Raw genomic sequence first — 16,746 nt, 5'->3', positions numbered from 1 at the left:
GGGGAGGGCAGATAATAAATCAGCATGATGGAATGTGGAGCAACTCGATGGCCAAATGGTCTAATTCTGCTCCTATATCCTATGGTGTTATCGACTGCGGTGATGAGAAATGTCTTCATTTACAGGATGGCGAATCTTTGGTATTTCCTTGACCTCAAAGAACAGATGAGGTTCTGAGATCGAAAGGCATTAGTGGAAATCACTGGATCTGAGGATTATAAACACAAGAGATTCTGCAGATGCTGGAAATGTAGAGCAATACACACAAAAAGCTGGAGGAACTCAGCAGGTCAGGCAGCATCAATGGAAAGAAATAAACAGTCAATGCTGAGACCCTTCATCAGTACCGAAGATGTCCGAATAAGAAGTGGGGCGAGGGGACACAGAACAAGCCAGTGGGTGGAGGAGGGTGGAATGAAGTAAGAAGCTGGAAGGCAAAAGGTGGAAAAGGTAAAGGTAAAGGGCTGGAGTAGAAGGATAATGATACATAGGTAGAAGATGGCTGTAATCTTGCTGAGTTGATGAGAGAACAGGCCAGCGGCCTACTCCTACCATTTGTTATGTTCTTATGACTCCCTCTCACCACAAATGCCGTCAGACCCAAATTTAGGACCTGAAGCAGGACTGAAATTAAACGATTATGCATCATCATTCAAAGAGAGAGATACTGGAATAGATGCATGGCTTCACTGATGTGTAACGGTGATGGGGAAAAGATGGAAGTAGAGATAAGGTAATGTCACCACTTGCCTGACCAAACATTCAGACTCAGGGCCCAAGTGTTGGAATGAAAGGGTGCACTGCACTACTTTCTAAAACGCAGGTAGCCACAGAAGTTCAAGATAAGGCTGTGCATGGTGCAGAGTCTGTGCACCTAGCAAAGAATTCAGCACTCTTTAACTCAAGTGCTGGTGAGAAACAAGACCTTTCACTGACTACAATCAAAGACAACATTGCCAACAGAACTGGCCCTGCAGACTCCAGCATAAACAAACTGTAGAGATTGCACTGGGGTATCAGGGTGAGACAGCACATCATAAGCATAAGAGATTCTGCAGATGCTGGAAATCAGGAGTAACACACACAAAATGGTGGAGGAGCTCAGCAAATCAGGCAGCATCAATGGAAATAGGCATGTATGAGGGACGAGTTTCCTAGCAGCTAACAGTGAAGTACAACGAAAGATGGGGAAGGCAGGGAACGAACATCACGAACAGGATATGCTGGCACAGGAAACTGCAAGCACATGATTCTACACACACCAATCAGAAGGAAGCCCACAATATCCTGACAGAAAAATGGAAATCTAGGTCATCTTGAATAAAGCCGTCAAATAAGTGGGGGGTAAGGGCAGAACTGTAGGCAGCAGGTTATCTGAAGCTAAGGATAAGGGGAATGGATGAGGCTGGACAGTGATCAGAGCAGATTTTGACTAAACGTCTATCTTCTGAGGAAGACGCCAGCAGCTTCTCAAAGAGGCCAGAATGCCACATCACCTCGAAGGAAATGCTGAGAGTCACCATATCAGTCATCAAGAAGCACCATTTCGATCTCACGTTACAGAAATAGAGATGTGCGATGCAACTGATAAGCTCTGAAACCAAAGTGATTGCAGGATGAACTGTGGTACAATGGGTAGCAGGGATGGTGGTTGAGTCTTTGTGCATGTGTGTGTTCACAAACAGCTCACCCATCACAGGTAGGGAAGGAACCCTACAAGCCTCATCTGCTCGAAACCATTTGACTCTTGCAGCAAGGCACACGGCTGAGAAAGCCCAGGCTCTTTCTTGCAGAGATGAAGGATAGCCACACAAATTGTTCGATAGTTTGGTTAGTGACTCCACGTTTCCATGTGAGAGAAGTATGTCAAAGCTGTGTAAAAGGCAGCAGCTCACACAGACCTCCCCAGGACAACAGGGATGGCAACAGACACCAGCCTCGGGTGAGCATGTTGTTCCACTTGAGGAACTACAAATGTTGGGCATCTGAAAAAAAATGCAGGAATTAACATGGTAAACTGGCTTCGACAAAGGATGAGATGGGTTAACAGATTGAGATTAACAGATTCTACAAAGGGATGAGATCGATTAACAGATTGAGGACTTTTCATCCCAAATCAAGAATTCAGGAAATTTGTATTTACTTTCTCCTCTTCAAATCCTGACAAATTTGACCATGTATTTAGACCATAACATACAGGAGCAGACTTAAGACTGTTCAGCCCATTGAGTCTGTTCTGACATTCCAATAATTTACTACCCCCCTCAACCTAATTCTCTTGCCTTCTGTCCATAACAGTTGACACTTAATTTCACTTTGTCCATCATTAAATCAGACTATAGCAGGCCAGACATGAAGCAGAAGTCTTCAAATGACAGAGCCTTAAGAAGACAGCATCCATCACTAAAGAACCTCACCATCCTTAGGTACAGGAGCTTGAAGAGACATACTGAACTGTGTGATTAATATTTAAATAATAGTGTAAATATATTGTTTGAGCCTGCATTCCTGCTGTTTACACGTGTTGTGTACTATATGTAAAAGTACATAAATGGCATACATCATTATGTCACCACATCATATGTCTGAGGCTCACTTCAAGTAAAAAAAAAACAAAGTACATGACTTATCTTGTGGCTCTCTTGTTTTTCTTTCAATTAATTTTGTTTTGGAGTTACAAAACCTAACAGTAGTGATGAGTAAGTTTTAAACAAACCTGAGACAACTACCTACCTGTTGAAGAGCAACTTCCTAGCTCTTTGCTTCATCCCTCCCCCTCCAAGTTCCACCTATCGGCTGGTGTTTCTCTCTCCCCTCCCCCACCTTTCAAATCTACTCCTCAGCTGCTTCTGTCCAGTCCTGCCGAAGGGCTTCGGCCCGAAACATCCACTGTACATTTTTTCCATAGGTGCTGCCTGGCCCCCTGAGTTCCTCCAGAATTGTGTCTGTGTTGCTCGATTTCCAGCATCTGCAGATTTTCTCTTGTTCGTTGAAGAGCAGTGAGTAAAAAAAGCAGTGAATTTAAAAAACGCTGTAAGGCGTTTGAGTTAAAAAAAACAGTGCAGCACGTCTCTTCAGAAGAGAGAGAGAGAGAGAGAGAGAGAGAGAAAACACGTTTGCGATTTTAATAAAGGGCAGAAAGTGGACAAATTCATGGTTTCATAAACGGTGAGTACAAGGTGACAAGAATAACACACTTTTTAAAAAAATAGAAATGGTTGCTTACATTTGAAAGATGCATGCATTCAAATGCACAAGAAATAACTGGAATAACTGAATAACTGAGCAAATTGAACAGCATTTTTAAGCAAGTGAAGCAGCTAATGAGAAGCGAGTGCTAATTTTGCTGAGTGCATTGGACTTAAGGGCACACAGTTTGCTTAGAAATTTGACTGCTCCAGCCAAACTGGTTGAAATGAGCTTTGCTGATATCATGGAAGTAATGCTGGAACATTTAGAACCAAAGCCACTGACGACCGCAGAATACTTTAGGTTTCATTATCGGAATCAAAAGGAAAGGAAGTCCATTTTAGCGTTAGTGGCTGAATTTAAGAAGTTGGGCTAAATGATGTACTAAGAGATTGTTTAGATTTTGGACTTTTACAATATTCAAAAACAGCTCCTGAAACACAAGTTACATTTAAAAGAGTAGTTGAAATTGCTGTATTTATGGAAAGAGCAGACAGAGACACAATTGAGTTGCAGTCATTAATGAAAGTGAGCATGAACAGAATTGTAACATCTAAACAGAAACCAACCTGGGTGAACAAATTGTGTTACTATTGTGGCAAGGCCTCAAATACACCAGACTGATGCAGGATTAAAGATAAAAGTTGCTGAAAATGCAACAAGTAGGACACGTACAAAGGCAGCCAAAAATAAATGGACTGCACAGGGAAAAGAAAAAGATAAAAAGTCAAGTTGTAGTTTCAAAAAGAACACTACTCTACATGCTACTGATGAAAAATGGTAATAATGAGTGGCAGGGCTGTGTAGCTTTGAGATTTAGAATGTGAAAATTAACAATAGACAAGCAATATGGCATACACAAAAAGTGAATGGCAAATTAACTAAAATGGAATTTGACCGTGGCTTGGCTGTTTCATTCATTCCACAAAGTGAGTTTGAACAGCATTTCAAAGATACTGACTAAAGGCTGCAGATGTCCAATTAAGAACTTGTACTGAAGAAAAGTTAACTCCTATGGAAATGACATTCACAACAGTGAAGTACAAAAACCATAAGCCGAATTGGGTAAAAAAGGGGAGCGAGCATTGTGGGCCTGTAATTGGCTGAAAACTACAACTGTTTGTGTTTTCCAATGCCACCCCTGAACATAGCTGTGGCATCATCCAGTACCTTTCTTAATTCACTTTCAGGGGATGTGGTACAATAATGGTGGATGGATTGCCAACCAAGAAAGGTACTGGATGATGCCACAGCAGTGTTCAAGGGTGGCACTGGAAAACACAGACATATCAAGAGTAAAATAGTGCCAAATGAACACGCCTCACTCAAGTTTTACAAAGCCTATTATATCGTCGGCGATAAAATAGTCAGTGAGCAAGATCTCATGGAGGCTGAAGGAATTCTTTCCAAGGTTGACTAGAACCAATGGGCAATGCCAGTGGTCCCAGTAGATAAGAATAATGTGTCTGTCAGGATCTGTGGTGATTTTAAGGTCAGCATCAACCCAGTACGGTAAGGAGATCAATTACCATGCCCAGGATAGAGGATATCTTTGCAAGCCTTTCTGGAGGAAAACACTTCAGCAAAGCAGACCTAGCTAAGTGCAGCTGTAGATGCGACTCCAATAATAAGCCTGTTCCAGCGATAAAGACCTATGTGTTGCTGTAACAGGCTTATTATTGGAGTGGCATCTACACCTGCACTCTGGACCAGGTGCTGCAATGCTGTCCGGCACGCATTGTAATCAGTAAGCATGACAAGGAACATCTCCAAAACCTCAAAACAGTGTTAAAAAGATTAGATTATGGGGTCAGAGCACAACGGAACAGATGTGAATTCCTGTGGTTCACATCAATTACTGTGGCTACATCACTGATGCACAAGAATTACAATAAGTGTGCTGAGAAAAAAATCAAGCAGTGGTGGGCGCCCCAAGGCCAAAGGATGTGTCATAGTTGCAGTCCATTTTAGGATTTGTCAATTACTATAGCAAGTTCCTGCCAAACCTGGCTACTAAGCTCCACCCTGCGAACTCATGACCACAGATCGGGAAGAAATGGCAAATGATAAAGCAACGTGAGGCAGCTTTCAAAAAGGTAAAGGAAATTGTGATGTCAGACACTGTACTCACACGTTATGATCCACATCATCCAGTGAAGCATGCCTGCAATGCCTCGCCTTATGGTATAGGTGCAGTCATGTCACATGTTTTGAGTGATCGAAGTGAATGTCCCATAATCTTTGCATCACATTCCCATATGACGCAGAGAAAAATTATGAACAGAATGATGGAGAGGCTTTGAATGTGGTTTAGTGTAAAACATTTTAATTGACTCTCGTATGGGATAGAATTATCCTCATTACTGATCTTCAACCAATAGTGTGCAATTTCAATTCAGAGCAGGGTGTTCCACTAAAAGCAGCAACAGGAATGTAGAGATGGGAGCACACTGTTTCTTGGAGCACACAATTATAAGATCAAATTCAAAAGGACAACTAATCATGAAAATGCCAATGGATTGTCCCATTTCCCCTTGGAAAAGGATATAAATGCAAAATTTTCAAAAACTATTCATTCCTTGATGTATTCTCCCAAACACAAATTAATAGTCTCCAAAAGAGATGATCCAAAGGGAAATCAGAAACGACCCCACACTGCTTCCGGTCTACGCAGCCACCCAAAATAGCCTGAATGTGCAGCAGAAATTCCAGTTCTCCCAATTTCACCAGCGCCGGATGAACTTGCCCTTGACAGGTGTTGCCTTATATGGGTATTGAATGTTGTGGTATCATCTAAGCTGAGCTGAAGTCTTGGAAGAGCTACATACTGGTCATCTAGGTGTGGTCAAAATTGAAGTGTTGGCTCGAACCTTGTCTGATAGCCTGGGATAGATCAGAAGATTGGGCTGCTCGCCATGCACTGCTCGGGATGCCAACACATCCGTAAGATGCCAAGAGCAGTGCCTCTCCATCATTGGGAACGGCTTGCATTGCCCTGGCATTAGACTCACGTGGATTTTGCTGGATCATTAATGCGCACAATTTATTTCGGTAGCAGCAGATGCAACTACAATGTGGCCAAAAGTTTTCCTAATAGACTCCAATATAGCCTCACATACTGCTCATGTGTTGAGAAGACTCTTCTCAGGGACTGGTGTGGCAGAACACTTAGTCAGTGAGAATGGACCACAGTTTGTTGTGGAACAGTTTCAGTCATTTCTGAAAATAAATGGAATAAGACATTTTACGTCTGCACCATACGACCCAGCTACAAATGGCATAGCAGAAATGTTTGTACAGAGTCTAAAGAATGCATTGCAAACAATGTCAGCAGAATACGCTACACTAACACGGAATCAGAAGCTCACTAATTTCCTCCTTGCATATTGTAATGCAGCAAACTCCATAACCAGCAACTCACCAGCTATGCTGTTCCTGGGTCATCCCTTGTGTTCACACTTAGATCTCCTCACAATCTCAGGAGGAGTATGCAGGACAAACAGCTGAGATAAATTGAAGGCTCCTCAAACAAGGAGGTTTGATGTTTCACTCCTGGAGAAGCAGTCCTGGTGAGCAACTACAGAGATGATCGAGAGTAGGTACTCAGAAAGATTAAGGACAGAACTAGACCACTCTCCCTCACAGTAGAGACTGCAACGGGTATCACCTGAAGACCACACATCAATCAGTCAAAGAGAGCAGAGTTAATTGTTGGAGAGGAAAGGCATCCGGAACCGTCAGAACTGCTTGCTGCAGTCCCAGAGTCAACTCCTACAACCACTACGGAGAAGGCCCCAGTATCTGAGAGTGTTTCACAGCCACAAGTCTCACCTGCCAAGCAGAGTGATTCCCCCTTGACAGGAAAGATGTTGTCCCACAAGAATAAGAAAGCACCAACAGTGGTTAAATATTTATGAAGAAATGGACAATTTAAAATTATCTATGTTGTGGATGTCCATAAAGTAGTTGTATGATATAGTATATTGTGTGTGTGTACTATATTTAATATTTCAGTAATATTGTTTGATTAAGCATTCTTTGCTGTTTACATAATGCATTGCCGGTTATATGTAAAAGTATTTAAATGGCACACATCATTACACCACCGTGTCATATGTGTGCACCACGCTTAAAGTAAAAACAAAGTTAGACTCGCATTCCTAGCTCCTGTTTCCCTTTCAATTAGTTTTTATGTTTTGAAGTTACAAAACATAACATCAAAGTTTCAGGAACAGCTTCTTTCCCTCCGCTATCGGATTTCTGAATGGACAATGAACCCATGAACAGTACTTTTTCTTCTTTTTTAACGCTTTTTTTTAAATATATACTTCTAAAGATCTATAGTTTTTATTAATTTTTATAATTAGCAAAAACACCAAATTTAACAACATATGCCAGTAACATTAAACCTGATCCTGGAGTAATTTTTAGGTATTGCACTGTACTGCTGCCACAAAACTCACAAATTTCCTGGCACTGTGAGTGATAATAAACAGGGTGTGGGTCTGGTTCTGACCTCCATGTGCCGCTCCAGTTCCTGCAACAGAGCCGGGTACTTGTCCAGTCGCATGAAGGGTTTGCTCAGACTCGTTGTTAGCATCAGGATGCCTGGACTGCTGGCTCCTTGGCTCTCCATCAACTTGTCCAACTCCTCACTGTCAGAACAAACAGAAAACATTTCAAATACTTTGTCTTGGAGTAACTCCTCCATGGACAGTCCCAAGCCCGGCTGTGAAAGAGGAGGGTGGACATAGGGCTAGCAACTCTATCCGGTAAAAACCCAGAGCTAGAGAAATGCCAACAGAAACTCCACAGACCTCATCCCTGTCTGGGAGAGGAAGGATCTTTGCCTCAAAGACGTGTGAATTTGTGTGGTGAAAGTAGAAGCCACAGGGCCGATCAACTTTCGGCCCAGGACAGAGGACTCTAGCAAACAGCCTATGCCCTATTGGGGGTGATTAGCTTCAGAAGAAGAAAAAGTCTTGGAATAGCCTAGGAAATCTACAGGACAGAATCAAAGAGTTATACAACCTGAAACAGGCCCTTCAGCCCAACTCGTTCATGCCAACCAAGATGCCCATCTAAGCTAATCCTTCCTGCCCACATTTGGCCCATATCCTTCTAAACTTTTTCTTATCACAAACATACTTATCCAAATCAGTTATAAATATCATTATTGTACCTGTCTCAACAACTTACTCTCCAGCTCACTCTACAAATGTAACACCTCCACATGAGGTTGTTGCCCCACAGGTCTCCTATTAAATCTTCCCCCTCTCGGTTTAAGCTTATGCCCTCTAATTGTTGATTCCCCCTTCCCTGGGGAAAAAAGACTATGTCTTCACCCTATCAATGCTCCTCACGGTTTTGTACATCTCTATAAAGTCACTTCTCAGGCTCCTTCATTCCAAGGAGTAAAACCCCAGCCTGCCCAATTTCTTCCTATATCTCAGGTCTGATTTCCCCTACACAGAGGAGTAAAATAGACTCACAGTAACAAGAACTTTGCACTCCATGCCAGTAAAACCAAGGAACTGTTTGTGGACTTCAGGATGGGAAAATCGGGAGCATGCACATCAGTTCTCTTCCAAGGGGTCACCAGTGGAAAGTGTGAGCAGCTTTGAGTTTCTGGGTGTCAACATCTCTGAAGATCTCTCATGGGCCCAACATTGATCCAATTATGAAGAAAGCATACCAGCAGGTCTATTTTATTAGGTGTTTGAGAAAACTTGGTATATATTCAAAGACCCACAAATTTCTACAGATTTACCACGGAGAGCATTCTAACTGGTTGCATCACCATCTGGTATGGAGGGACCATGGCACAAGATCGGAAAAAGGCTGCAGAGGGTTGTCAAGTCAGCCATCATGGGCAGTAGCCTCCTCATCATTGAGGATATCTTGAAAAGGCAACAAAGTGGCATCCATCATAAAGGACCCCCATCTTCCAGGACATGCTGTCTTCTCATTGCTACCAGTGGGGAGGAGATACAGGAGCCTAAAGATGCACATACAATATTTTAAGAAAGACTTCATTCCTCTGCCGTCAGATTGCTGAATAGTCCAGTAAGTTGTGAATACTACCTCACTACTTTGCTGTCCTTTTGCACTATTTATTATTATTGTAACTATACCAAGCCTGGCTGTGAAAGGAGCAGGGTTAGACATGAAGCTAGTAGCTATATCCTGTAAAAACTCAGAGCAAGAAAAACACTTACAGAAGTTCCAAAGGCATGAACCCTGGGAGATGAAGGATCTTTGAAGATGGGCTACATCTGGGGACAACTGGAAAGAACGGCCCAGGACAGAGGTCTCTGGTGGGCAGCTGTTGGCGGACGTTGCCCCAGTAGTGGAGACAGGGCTAAGTAATTCTTACTGTAGTTTATAGTCATTTTTATGTCTTGCAATGTCCTGCTGCTGCATAACAACAAAAGTCATGTTATGCAGTATGTCAGTGATAATAAACCTGATTCTGAATCGACTATTTCTGCTCCTTAATCCACTCCACTGATCACTGACCCCAAAATAAACAAGTTTTAGAACTATATTTAATAAAATAAAGCTCTCCTGATTGTATCAGAGTGGAAGTCAGTAGATATATGACACAGCGGCCTCTAGTGGACTACTCACCAACGAACAGAAAATGTGTGCTGGATCTGAAGATTATTTGTTATTTTTACTATTTTTTTGCTCCAGCTTGTTTGTTTTATACACACTCATTCAATTTAAGTTTTACCATCATGTCATCTATTTGCATCAGACTATAATTAGATGTGGAAAGTTCTTCAAAGGATTGGAAAGAATATATCTGACTCAAAAACAAGATGCTGACTTAGCCAAAAAGAATTCCAATTTTTACCAATTATAATTATAAACATCTATTCCAAGAAGTTACCACCTTTAATAAGTGCAATGTAATAGGAATAAAAAGATTGCAAACATTATTTCAAAACATTAGTTTGGCTTTAATTAGTTCAAAGTAAATGTATTATCAAAGTACACATATGTCACCATATACAACCCTGAGATTCATTTTAGACCATAAGACATAGGAACAGAATTAGGCCATTCGGCCCATCTTTTCTGCCATTTCATCATCCATTTCCCTCTCAGACCCAATCTCCTGCTTTCTCCCTATAACCCTTCATGCCCTGACCAATCAAGAATCTACCAAACTCTGCCTTAAATATACCCAATGAATTGGCCTCCACAGCCACCTGTGGCAAAGAACTCTGCAGATTCAATTCAATTTGATTGAGGTTTAATTGTCATTCAACCATACATGAATACCAATGAATACAGGCAAATGAGACAGCATTACTCCAAGGGCAAGCTGCAAAGAACAGCACCAGCAGTCACACAGCACAATGAGACAGCAAGCACATCAGGATATCCGTAAAATACAGCCACGCAAAAAAGCCACGAAGGCTGCAGAAATCTGTAGACTGTACAGCTTGTCTTCTGCCAGGTGAATACTGGGGGCGGCAGCACCGACTTCAACTTGGAATTCGCACCGTACAGCACGGGTGGAACGTATTGGCTCCAATGCCTTTCTCCTTATTGGCTGTAAACAGGCTTAACACCTGGTCCTCGCTAAGACCGAGGCCATGCAGCTCCCTGCCGTCTGCCTCTGCTCACCACCAACAAATCAGTGAATTGATTTGCAGCATTCCACATTAACAATGTCCAAAAGGACCCTACCATAACAAGGAAAGCAACCAAGGCAGTCACTCACTGTTAGACTTTGCCTCCTTCCATGCATGATGCACAGCTCTTTCATTTTCTCTGCAACAAACAACTTGCTGATGGGGCAGACCTGCAGTACTTAAGTTCTTAATGTCTACAGGTTCTTGCAATGATTAAAAAAAACATTTAAAAAAGACAATAGCACCTTTTGTTGACCCCATAGAACCTGCTGCAATTGAACACGCCACCATTTTACCAGAACTGATCTCATCCCCACCATATGGCTACAGAAATTCCTCAACTCTGTTCTAAATGGACGTACTTCTATTTTGACGCTGTGCCCTCTGGTCCTAGACTCCCCTACCGAAGGAAACATCCTCTTCACGTCCACTCTAGGCCTTTCAATATTTGATAGGTTTCAATGATATCCCCCTTCATTTTTCTATGTTCCAACAAGGAAAGGCCCACAGCCTTCACTTGCTTTTCATATGGTAACCCTTTCATTCCTGGAATCATTCTCCTGAAACTCCTCTGAACCCACTCCAATGTCAGTACAAGGGGTCAAAAACTGCTCACAGCGTTCCAAGCAAGGCCTCACAAGTGCCTTATACAGCTTCAGCATTACATCCCTGCTTTTATACTCTAATCTTCTTGAAATGAATGTTAACATTGCATTCGCTTTTCTCGCCACCAATTCAACCTTCAAATTAACCTTTAGAAAATCCTGCACAAGGACTTTTCCCTTTGCACCTCATATTTTTGAATTTAGAAATTAATCTATACTTTTATTCATTCTACCAAATCGCACGACCGTACACTTCCCAACACTATTCCATCTGTCCATTCTCCCAATCTCTCTAGAGTATGTCCTTCTGCAGCCTCTCTGCTTCCTCAACACTGCCCGCCCCTACACCTATCTTCGTACTGTCCGCAAACATGGCCACAAAGCTATCAATTTCATCATCCAAATCATTGACATACAACATCAGAAGAAGTAGTCCCAACACAGACCCCTGTGGAACACCACTAGTCACTGGCAGCCAACTGGAAAAGGCTCCCTTTATTCCCACTCTTTGCTTTCTGCCAATCAGCCAATGCTAGTTCCTTTCCTGTAACACCATGCATTCTTACGTTTAGCAGCCTCATGTGCATCACCTTGTCAAAGCCCTTCTGAAAATCCAAGTGCACAATATCCACCGATTCTCCTTTGTCTATCCTGCCTGTTATTTCTTCAAAGAATTCCAACAGATTTGTCAGGCAAGATTTTCCCTTAAGAAATCTATACTGACTTTGGACTATTTTGTCACGTGCCTCCAAGTACCCTGAGACCACATCCTTAACAATTGCCTTCAACATCTTTCCAACCACTAAAGTCAGGCTAACTGCTCTATAATTTACTTTCTTCTGCCACCCTATCTTGCAGGCACACACAGTAGAACAAAGAAATACAATAGAATCAATGACAAAGGCAGTCAATTACTTGATCCATTTGAACGTTTGAGGGCACCCAAGTCCTTTGAACATCATTGGTTCCCATATCTCACTGGTTAAAGCATACTTTGCATTCTTTGCTTGGTGCCCTAAAGTTGACAGCCTCTTGTTTATTCAGATTATGCTCCATCTGCAACTCACAACGTGTCTACACCCATTGAAGTGCTTTTTACAGTATAATTGCTATTTATAATACCAACACTATATATTTTCAGTATGCTGGGGAAATCGACACTTGATCCTCAGAGAAACCGCTGACAGATTGTGGCAATCTCATGTGGTCCCGCAACACCATCTCTTTCATCAAGACAGCACGGCAGTGCCTCCACTTCCTGAGCAGATTAAGTCAAGTGAGGTCATTTTTAACCATCGAGTATCCTGACCAGCTGTATCACCATCTAGTATGGGAATTGCAAGGCATCTGACCACAAGTCCCTACAAAGGTTTGCAAGGACTACTGAGAGGATCATTAGGCTCTCTCTTCCATCTCAATTGAGATACTTATCAGGGGTGCTGTATATGAAAGCCTATTGCCATTGTTAATGATCCCTCCCATCTGTCCAACAATATCTTTGACCCCCTACTATTAGGCAAGAGGTACAGCAACATTAGGACAAGAACTGATAGGATGGGTAACAGCTCCCCCCCACCCAGCCATAAGACTAATTAACTCCTAGCCACCACCCAGGTTTCATCACGTATGAAACGCCAGTAGGGTTACATTGTTTTCTTTTCAACTTGTGTCATATATGCACCTTATTATTTGTTCATTTTTTTGTAATATTACTTTATGTTTCAGTGCGTAAGATATACGTACTGTGTTGTGCACATTAGTCCGGAGCAAGGTTGTCTCGTTTGGCAGTATACATGTGTATGGTTGAATGACAATAAAGCATTGGTTATGATCTTTAAAGAATCGCTTGATTCTAGCATGGTTCCAGAGGACTGAAAAATTGCAAATGTCACTCCACTCTTTGAGAAGGGAGGAAGGCAAAAGAAAGGAAATTATAGGCCAGTTCGCCAGTTGGGCACGTGGCCAAGTGGTTAAGGTGTTTGTCTAGTGATCTCAAGGTTGCTAGTTCGAGCCTCAGCTGAGGCAGTGTGTTTGTGTCCTTGAGCAAGGCACTTAATCACACATTGCTCTAGTGTCTGTGCGAGGAATGGTGCCCCACACAGACTTCCAATCTGCGCCTTGTAAGGCATGAAAATGCCCGATGCAGGCCTCTCATGGTCTGAGTCGACATTCCCTCCCCTCCCCCTCCCCTAGCCTAACCTCAGTGGTTGGGAAAGTGTTAAGAGTCCATTACTAAGGATGAGGTTTCAGGCTACATGGAGACTAGTGATAAAATAAGTCAAAGTCAGTATAGTTTCTGTACGGGAAATCTTCCCTGACAAATCCGTTAGAGCTCTTCGAGGAAGTAACAAGCAGGGTGGACAAAGGAGAGGCAGTGGATGTCATTTACTTGGATTTTGATAACATGCCTCACATGAGGCTGTTTAACAAGATAAAACCCTATGGCATTACAGGAAAGATATTGATATGGGTAGAGGAATGGCTGACGGGCAGGGGGCAGTAAGTGGGAATAAAGGGGGCCTTTTCTGGTTGGCTGCCAGTGACCAGTGGTGTTCCTCAGGGGTCAGTATTAAAACCACTACTTTTCACATTGTTTGTCAGTGACTTAGATAATGGAATTGATGGCTTTGTGGCAAGGTTTGCGGATGATACAAAGTTAGGTGGAGGGTTAGGTAGTGCTAAGGAAGCAATGTGATTGCAGTAGGATTTAGACAAATTGGAAAAATGGGCAAAAGAGTGACAGATAAAATACACGTGTGGGAAATGTCTGATAAAGCATTTTGGTAAAAGGAGAAATGGGAGAAATTATATAAATGGGGACAAAGTTCAAACATCAGAGGTGCAAAAGGACTTAGGAGATCTTGTGCAAGACTCCCAGAAGGTTAATTTACAGATTGGGTCTGTGGTAAACAAGGCAAATACAATGTTGGCATTCATTTCAAGGGGAATACAATATAAAAACAAAGAGATAAGACATTAGTCTTTATAGGACACAAGTCCGGCCGCACTTGGAGTATGGACAACAGTTTTGAGCCCCGTATCTCAGAAAGGATGTATTGCCGTTGGACAGTGTCCAGAGAAGGTTCACGAGGATGATTCTGGGAATGAAGGGGTTAACATATGAGTGAAGGGGTTTGGCAGCTTTGGGCGTGTACTCATTTGAACTTGGAAGAATGCACGGGGATCTCATTGAAACCTACCAAATATTGAAAGGACAAGATAAGGTGGATGTGGAGAAGATGTTTCCTGTGGTGGGGGTGTCCAGAACTAGAACAGAGGTCAGGAGGAATTTTTTTTAGACAAAGAGTGGTGTATCTGTGGAATGCTCTGCCACAGGCTGCAGTGGAGGCCAAGTCTGTGGGTATATTTAAAACGAAAATTGATAGTTTCCCGACTGGTCAGGGCATCGAAGGTTATGGCAAGAAGGCAGGTGTATGGGAGTTGAGTACGATCCAGGATCAGCCACAATAGAATGGCAGAGCCGACTTGATGGGCTGAATGGCCTAATTCTGCTCCTATGTTTTATGGTCTAACTGAGCTTGAACTTGAAGAGCTGGAGCCCAACCCTGATTCCTGTGATACCCAGGATTCACAACCTAGCTAAGAATGACCCACTTACTCCCGCTTCCTGCTTTCCAATTACCTACCCACGTTACCCCAATTCTGCTGACCTAACTCCTGTGTGGGACTTTACCAGACTTTCTGAAAATACAAAGGCATCACATGAACTGGTTCTATATCCATTTTACTCATTACAAGAGGCTCTTGGAGACCTTTACAGTTCCTGTGCATAAACACGTGGAGTGTGGTAAATAAGAGAGGAGAGTTACATGCAAACAGATGAAATATTGGTGCGTGACCTCTTGCAGTGCACTGACTGAGTAATACTAACAAGATGCGCCTAGACTCCTTATATTACCTTCTAATTACCTCAAGGAAGACTGCTCTAGCTAAGGGTTGTGGGCTTAAGCCTATTCCAGGAAGCCATGCATTACTCTGGGGCCACTCTGTGGGGTCATTGCACTGCTAGGGGTGTAGTGTGCCAAATGAGTAAAGAAAAGGCCTATAACGGGTCATAAGACCATAAGACATAGGAGTAGAATTAGGCTATCCGGCCCATTAAGTCAGGTCTGCCATTCCATTATGGCTGATTTCTTATCTCCCTCAACCCCGTTTTCCTGGCTTCTCCCCATGACCTTCGACGCCCTGACTAATTAAGATCTTATCAACCTCTGATTTAATTCTACTCAATGAATTGGCCTCCACAGCTGTCTGTAGCAATGAATTCCAAAGATTCACCATCCTATGGCGAAAGAAATTCCTTCTTATCTCGTTCTAAATGGATGTCCTTCAATTCTGAGGCTGTTCTCTCTGGTCCTGGAATCCCCCACTACAGGACACATCCTCCCCACATCCATTCCACCTGGGCCTTTCAATATTCAAAAGATTTCAATGAGATCCTCTCCTTATTCTTCTAAACTCCAGCGAGTACAGGGCCAGAGCCATCAAACACTAATCACACATTAACCTTATCATCCCAATAATAATCAATATCAATAATGGTAGCATAATACTCCCGAATTATCATCCAAACTCATCGGGTTCATTAATGACAGCAGAGAAAATCTGTTTTCCCCTTCCCCACATTCAACCCAGGTGTACTTCCAGATTCCCTGTATGATAACTCAGCTTGCTTCACTCGGTAGCAATCGGGGCTACACAGTAAATAGTGCCATTGACAGCAATGGCACTCTTGTGAACCAGTCAGAAAGTTTACTGTACCTTGTGGCATTGTGCTGTGTGAAACTGAGCTGCTGCATCCATCTCACAAAACAGTTGGCTGCATTTCAGAGTGAACAGACTGGCCAGACTAGTGTACTCTGATGATGCTTCACTCCCACATCAGTGAAATATCATTCTAAACCCAACACCTTCCTTAGACCTGTTTTCTGTTCAGATTCTCACTTAGTGTATATTTCCCATTACTAAGCACATGCACTATTGTAGAACATTGTCTGACTGGTTCTGCCTAGTCCATCGACCTGCACCTGGATCAGAGCCGCCCATCGTCCATCCCTCCATGGAAATATCCAAACTTCCAATAAATGCTAAAATTGATCCTGCATCCACCACGTCTGCTGACAGCTCATTCCACGCTCACACCACCCTCTGAGTGAAGAAGATCCCCAAGTTCACCTTAAACATTTCACCTTTCATCCTTAACCCACGACCTTTAATTGTAGACTCACCCAACCTCGGTGGAAGAAAGCTTGCTTGCATTTACTCCATCTATAGCATTAATAATT

General features: G+C 42.6%; 1 protein-coding gene across 4 annotated transcripts in view; it reads right to left on the bottom strand.

The window, feature by feature from the left end:
- arhgef6 (Rac/Cdc42 guanine nucleotide exchange factor (GEF) 6) overlaps positions 1-16,746 on the bottom strand; it is a 232,536-nt gene that overhangs the window by 50,427 nt on the left and 165,363 nt on the right. For all 4 annotated transcript variants that reach the window (XM_072271069.1, XM_072271071.1, XM_072271070.1 and 1 more), the window contains exon 10: positions 7,706-7,844. In XM_072271069.1, the coding sequence (XP_072127170.1) occupies positions 7,706-7,844 (139 nt within the window). The remainder of the gene's footprint in view (positions 1-7,705; positions 7,845-16,746) is intronic.

The sequence above is a fragment of the Mobula birostris genome, chromosome 10, assembly GCF_030028105.1.
Source record: "Mobula birostris isolate sMobBir1 chromosome 10, sMobBir1.hap1, whole genome shotgun sequence".
Classification (NCBI taxonomy): Eukaryota; Metazoa; Chordata; class Chondrichthyes; order Myliobatiformes; family Myliobatidae; genus Mobula; species Mobula birostris.
Note: the sequence above shows the minus strand (reverse complement) of the source record. Positions and strands in the feature narration are given on the sequence as shown.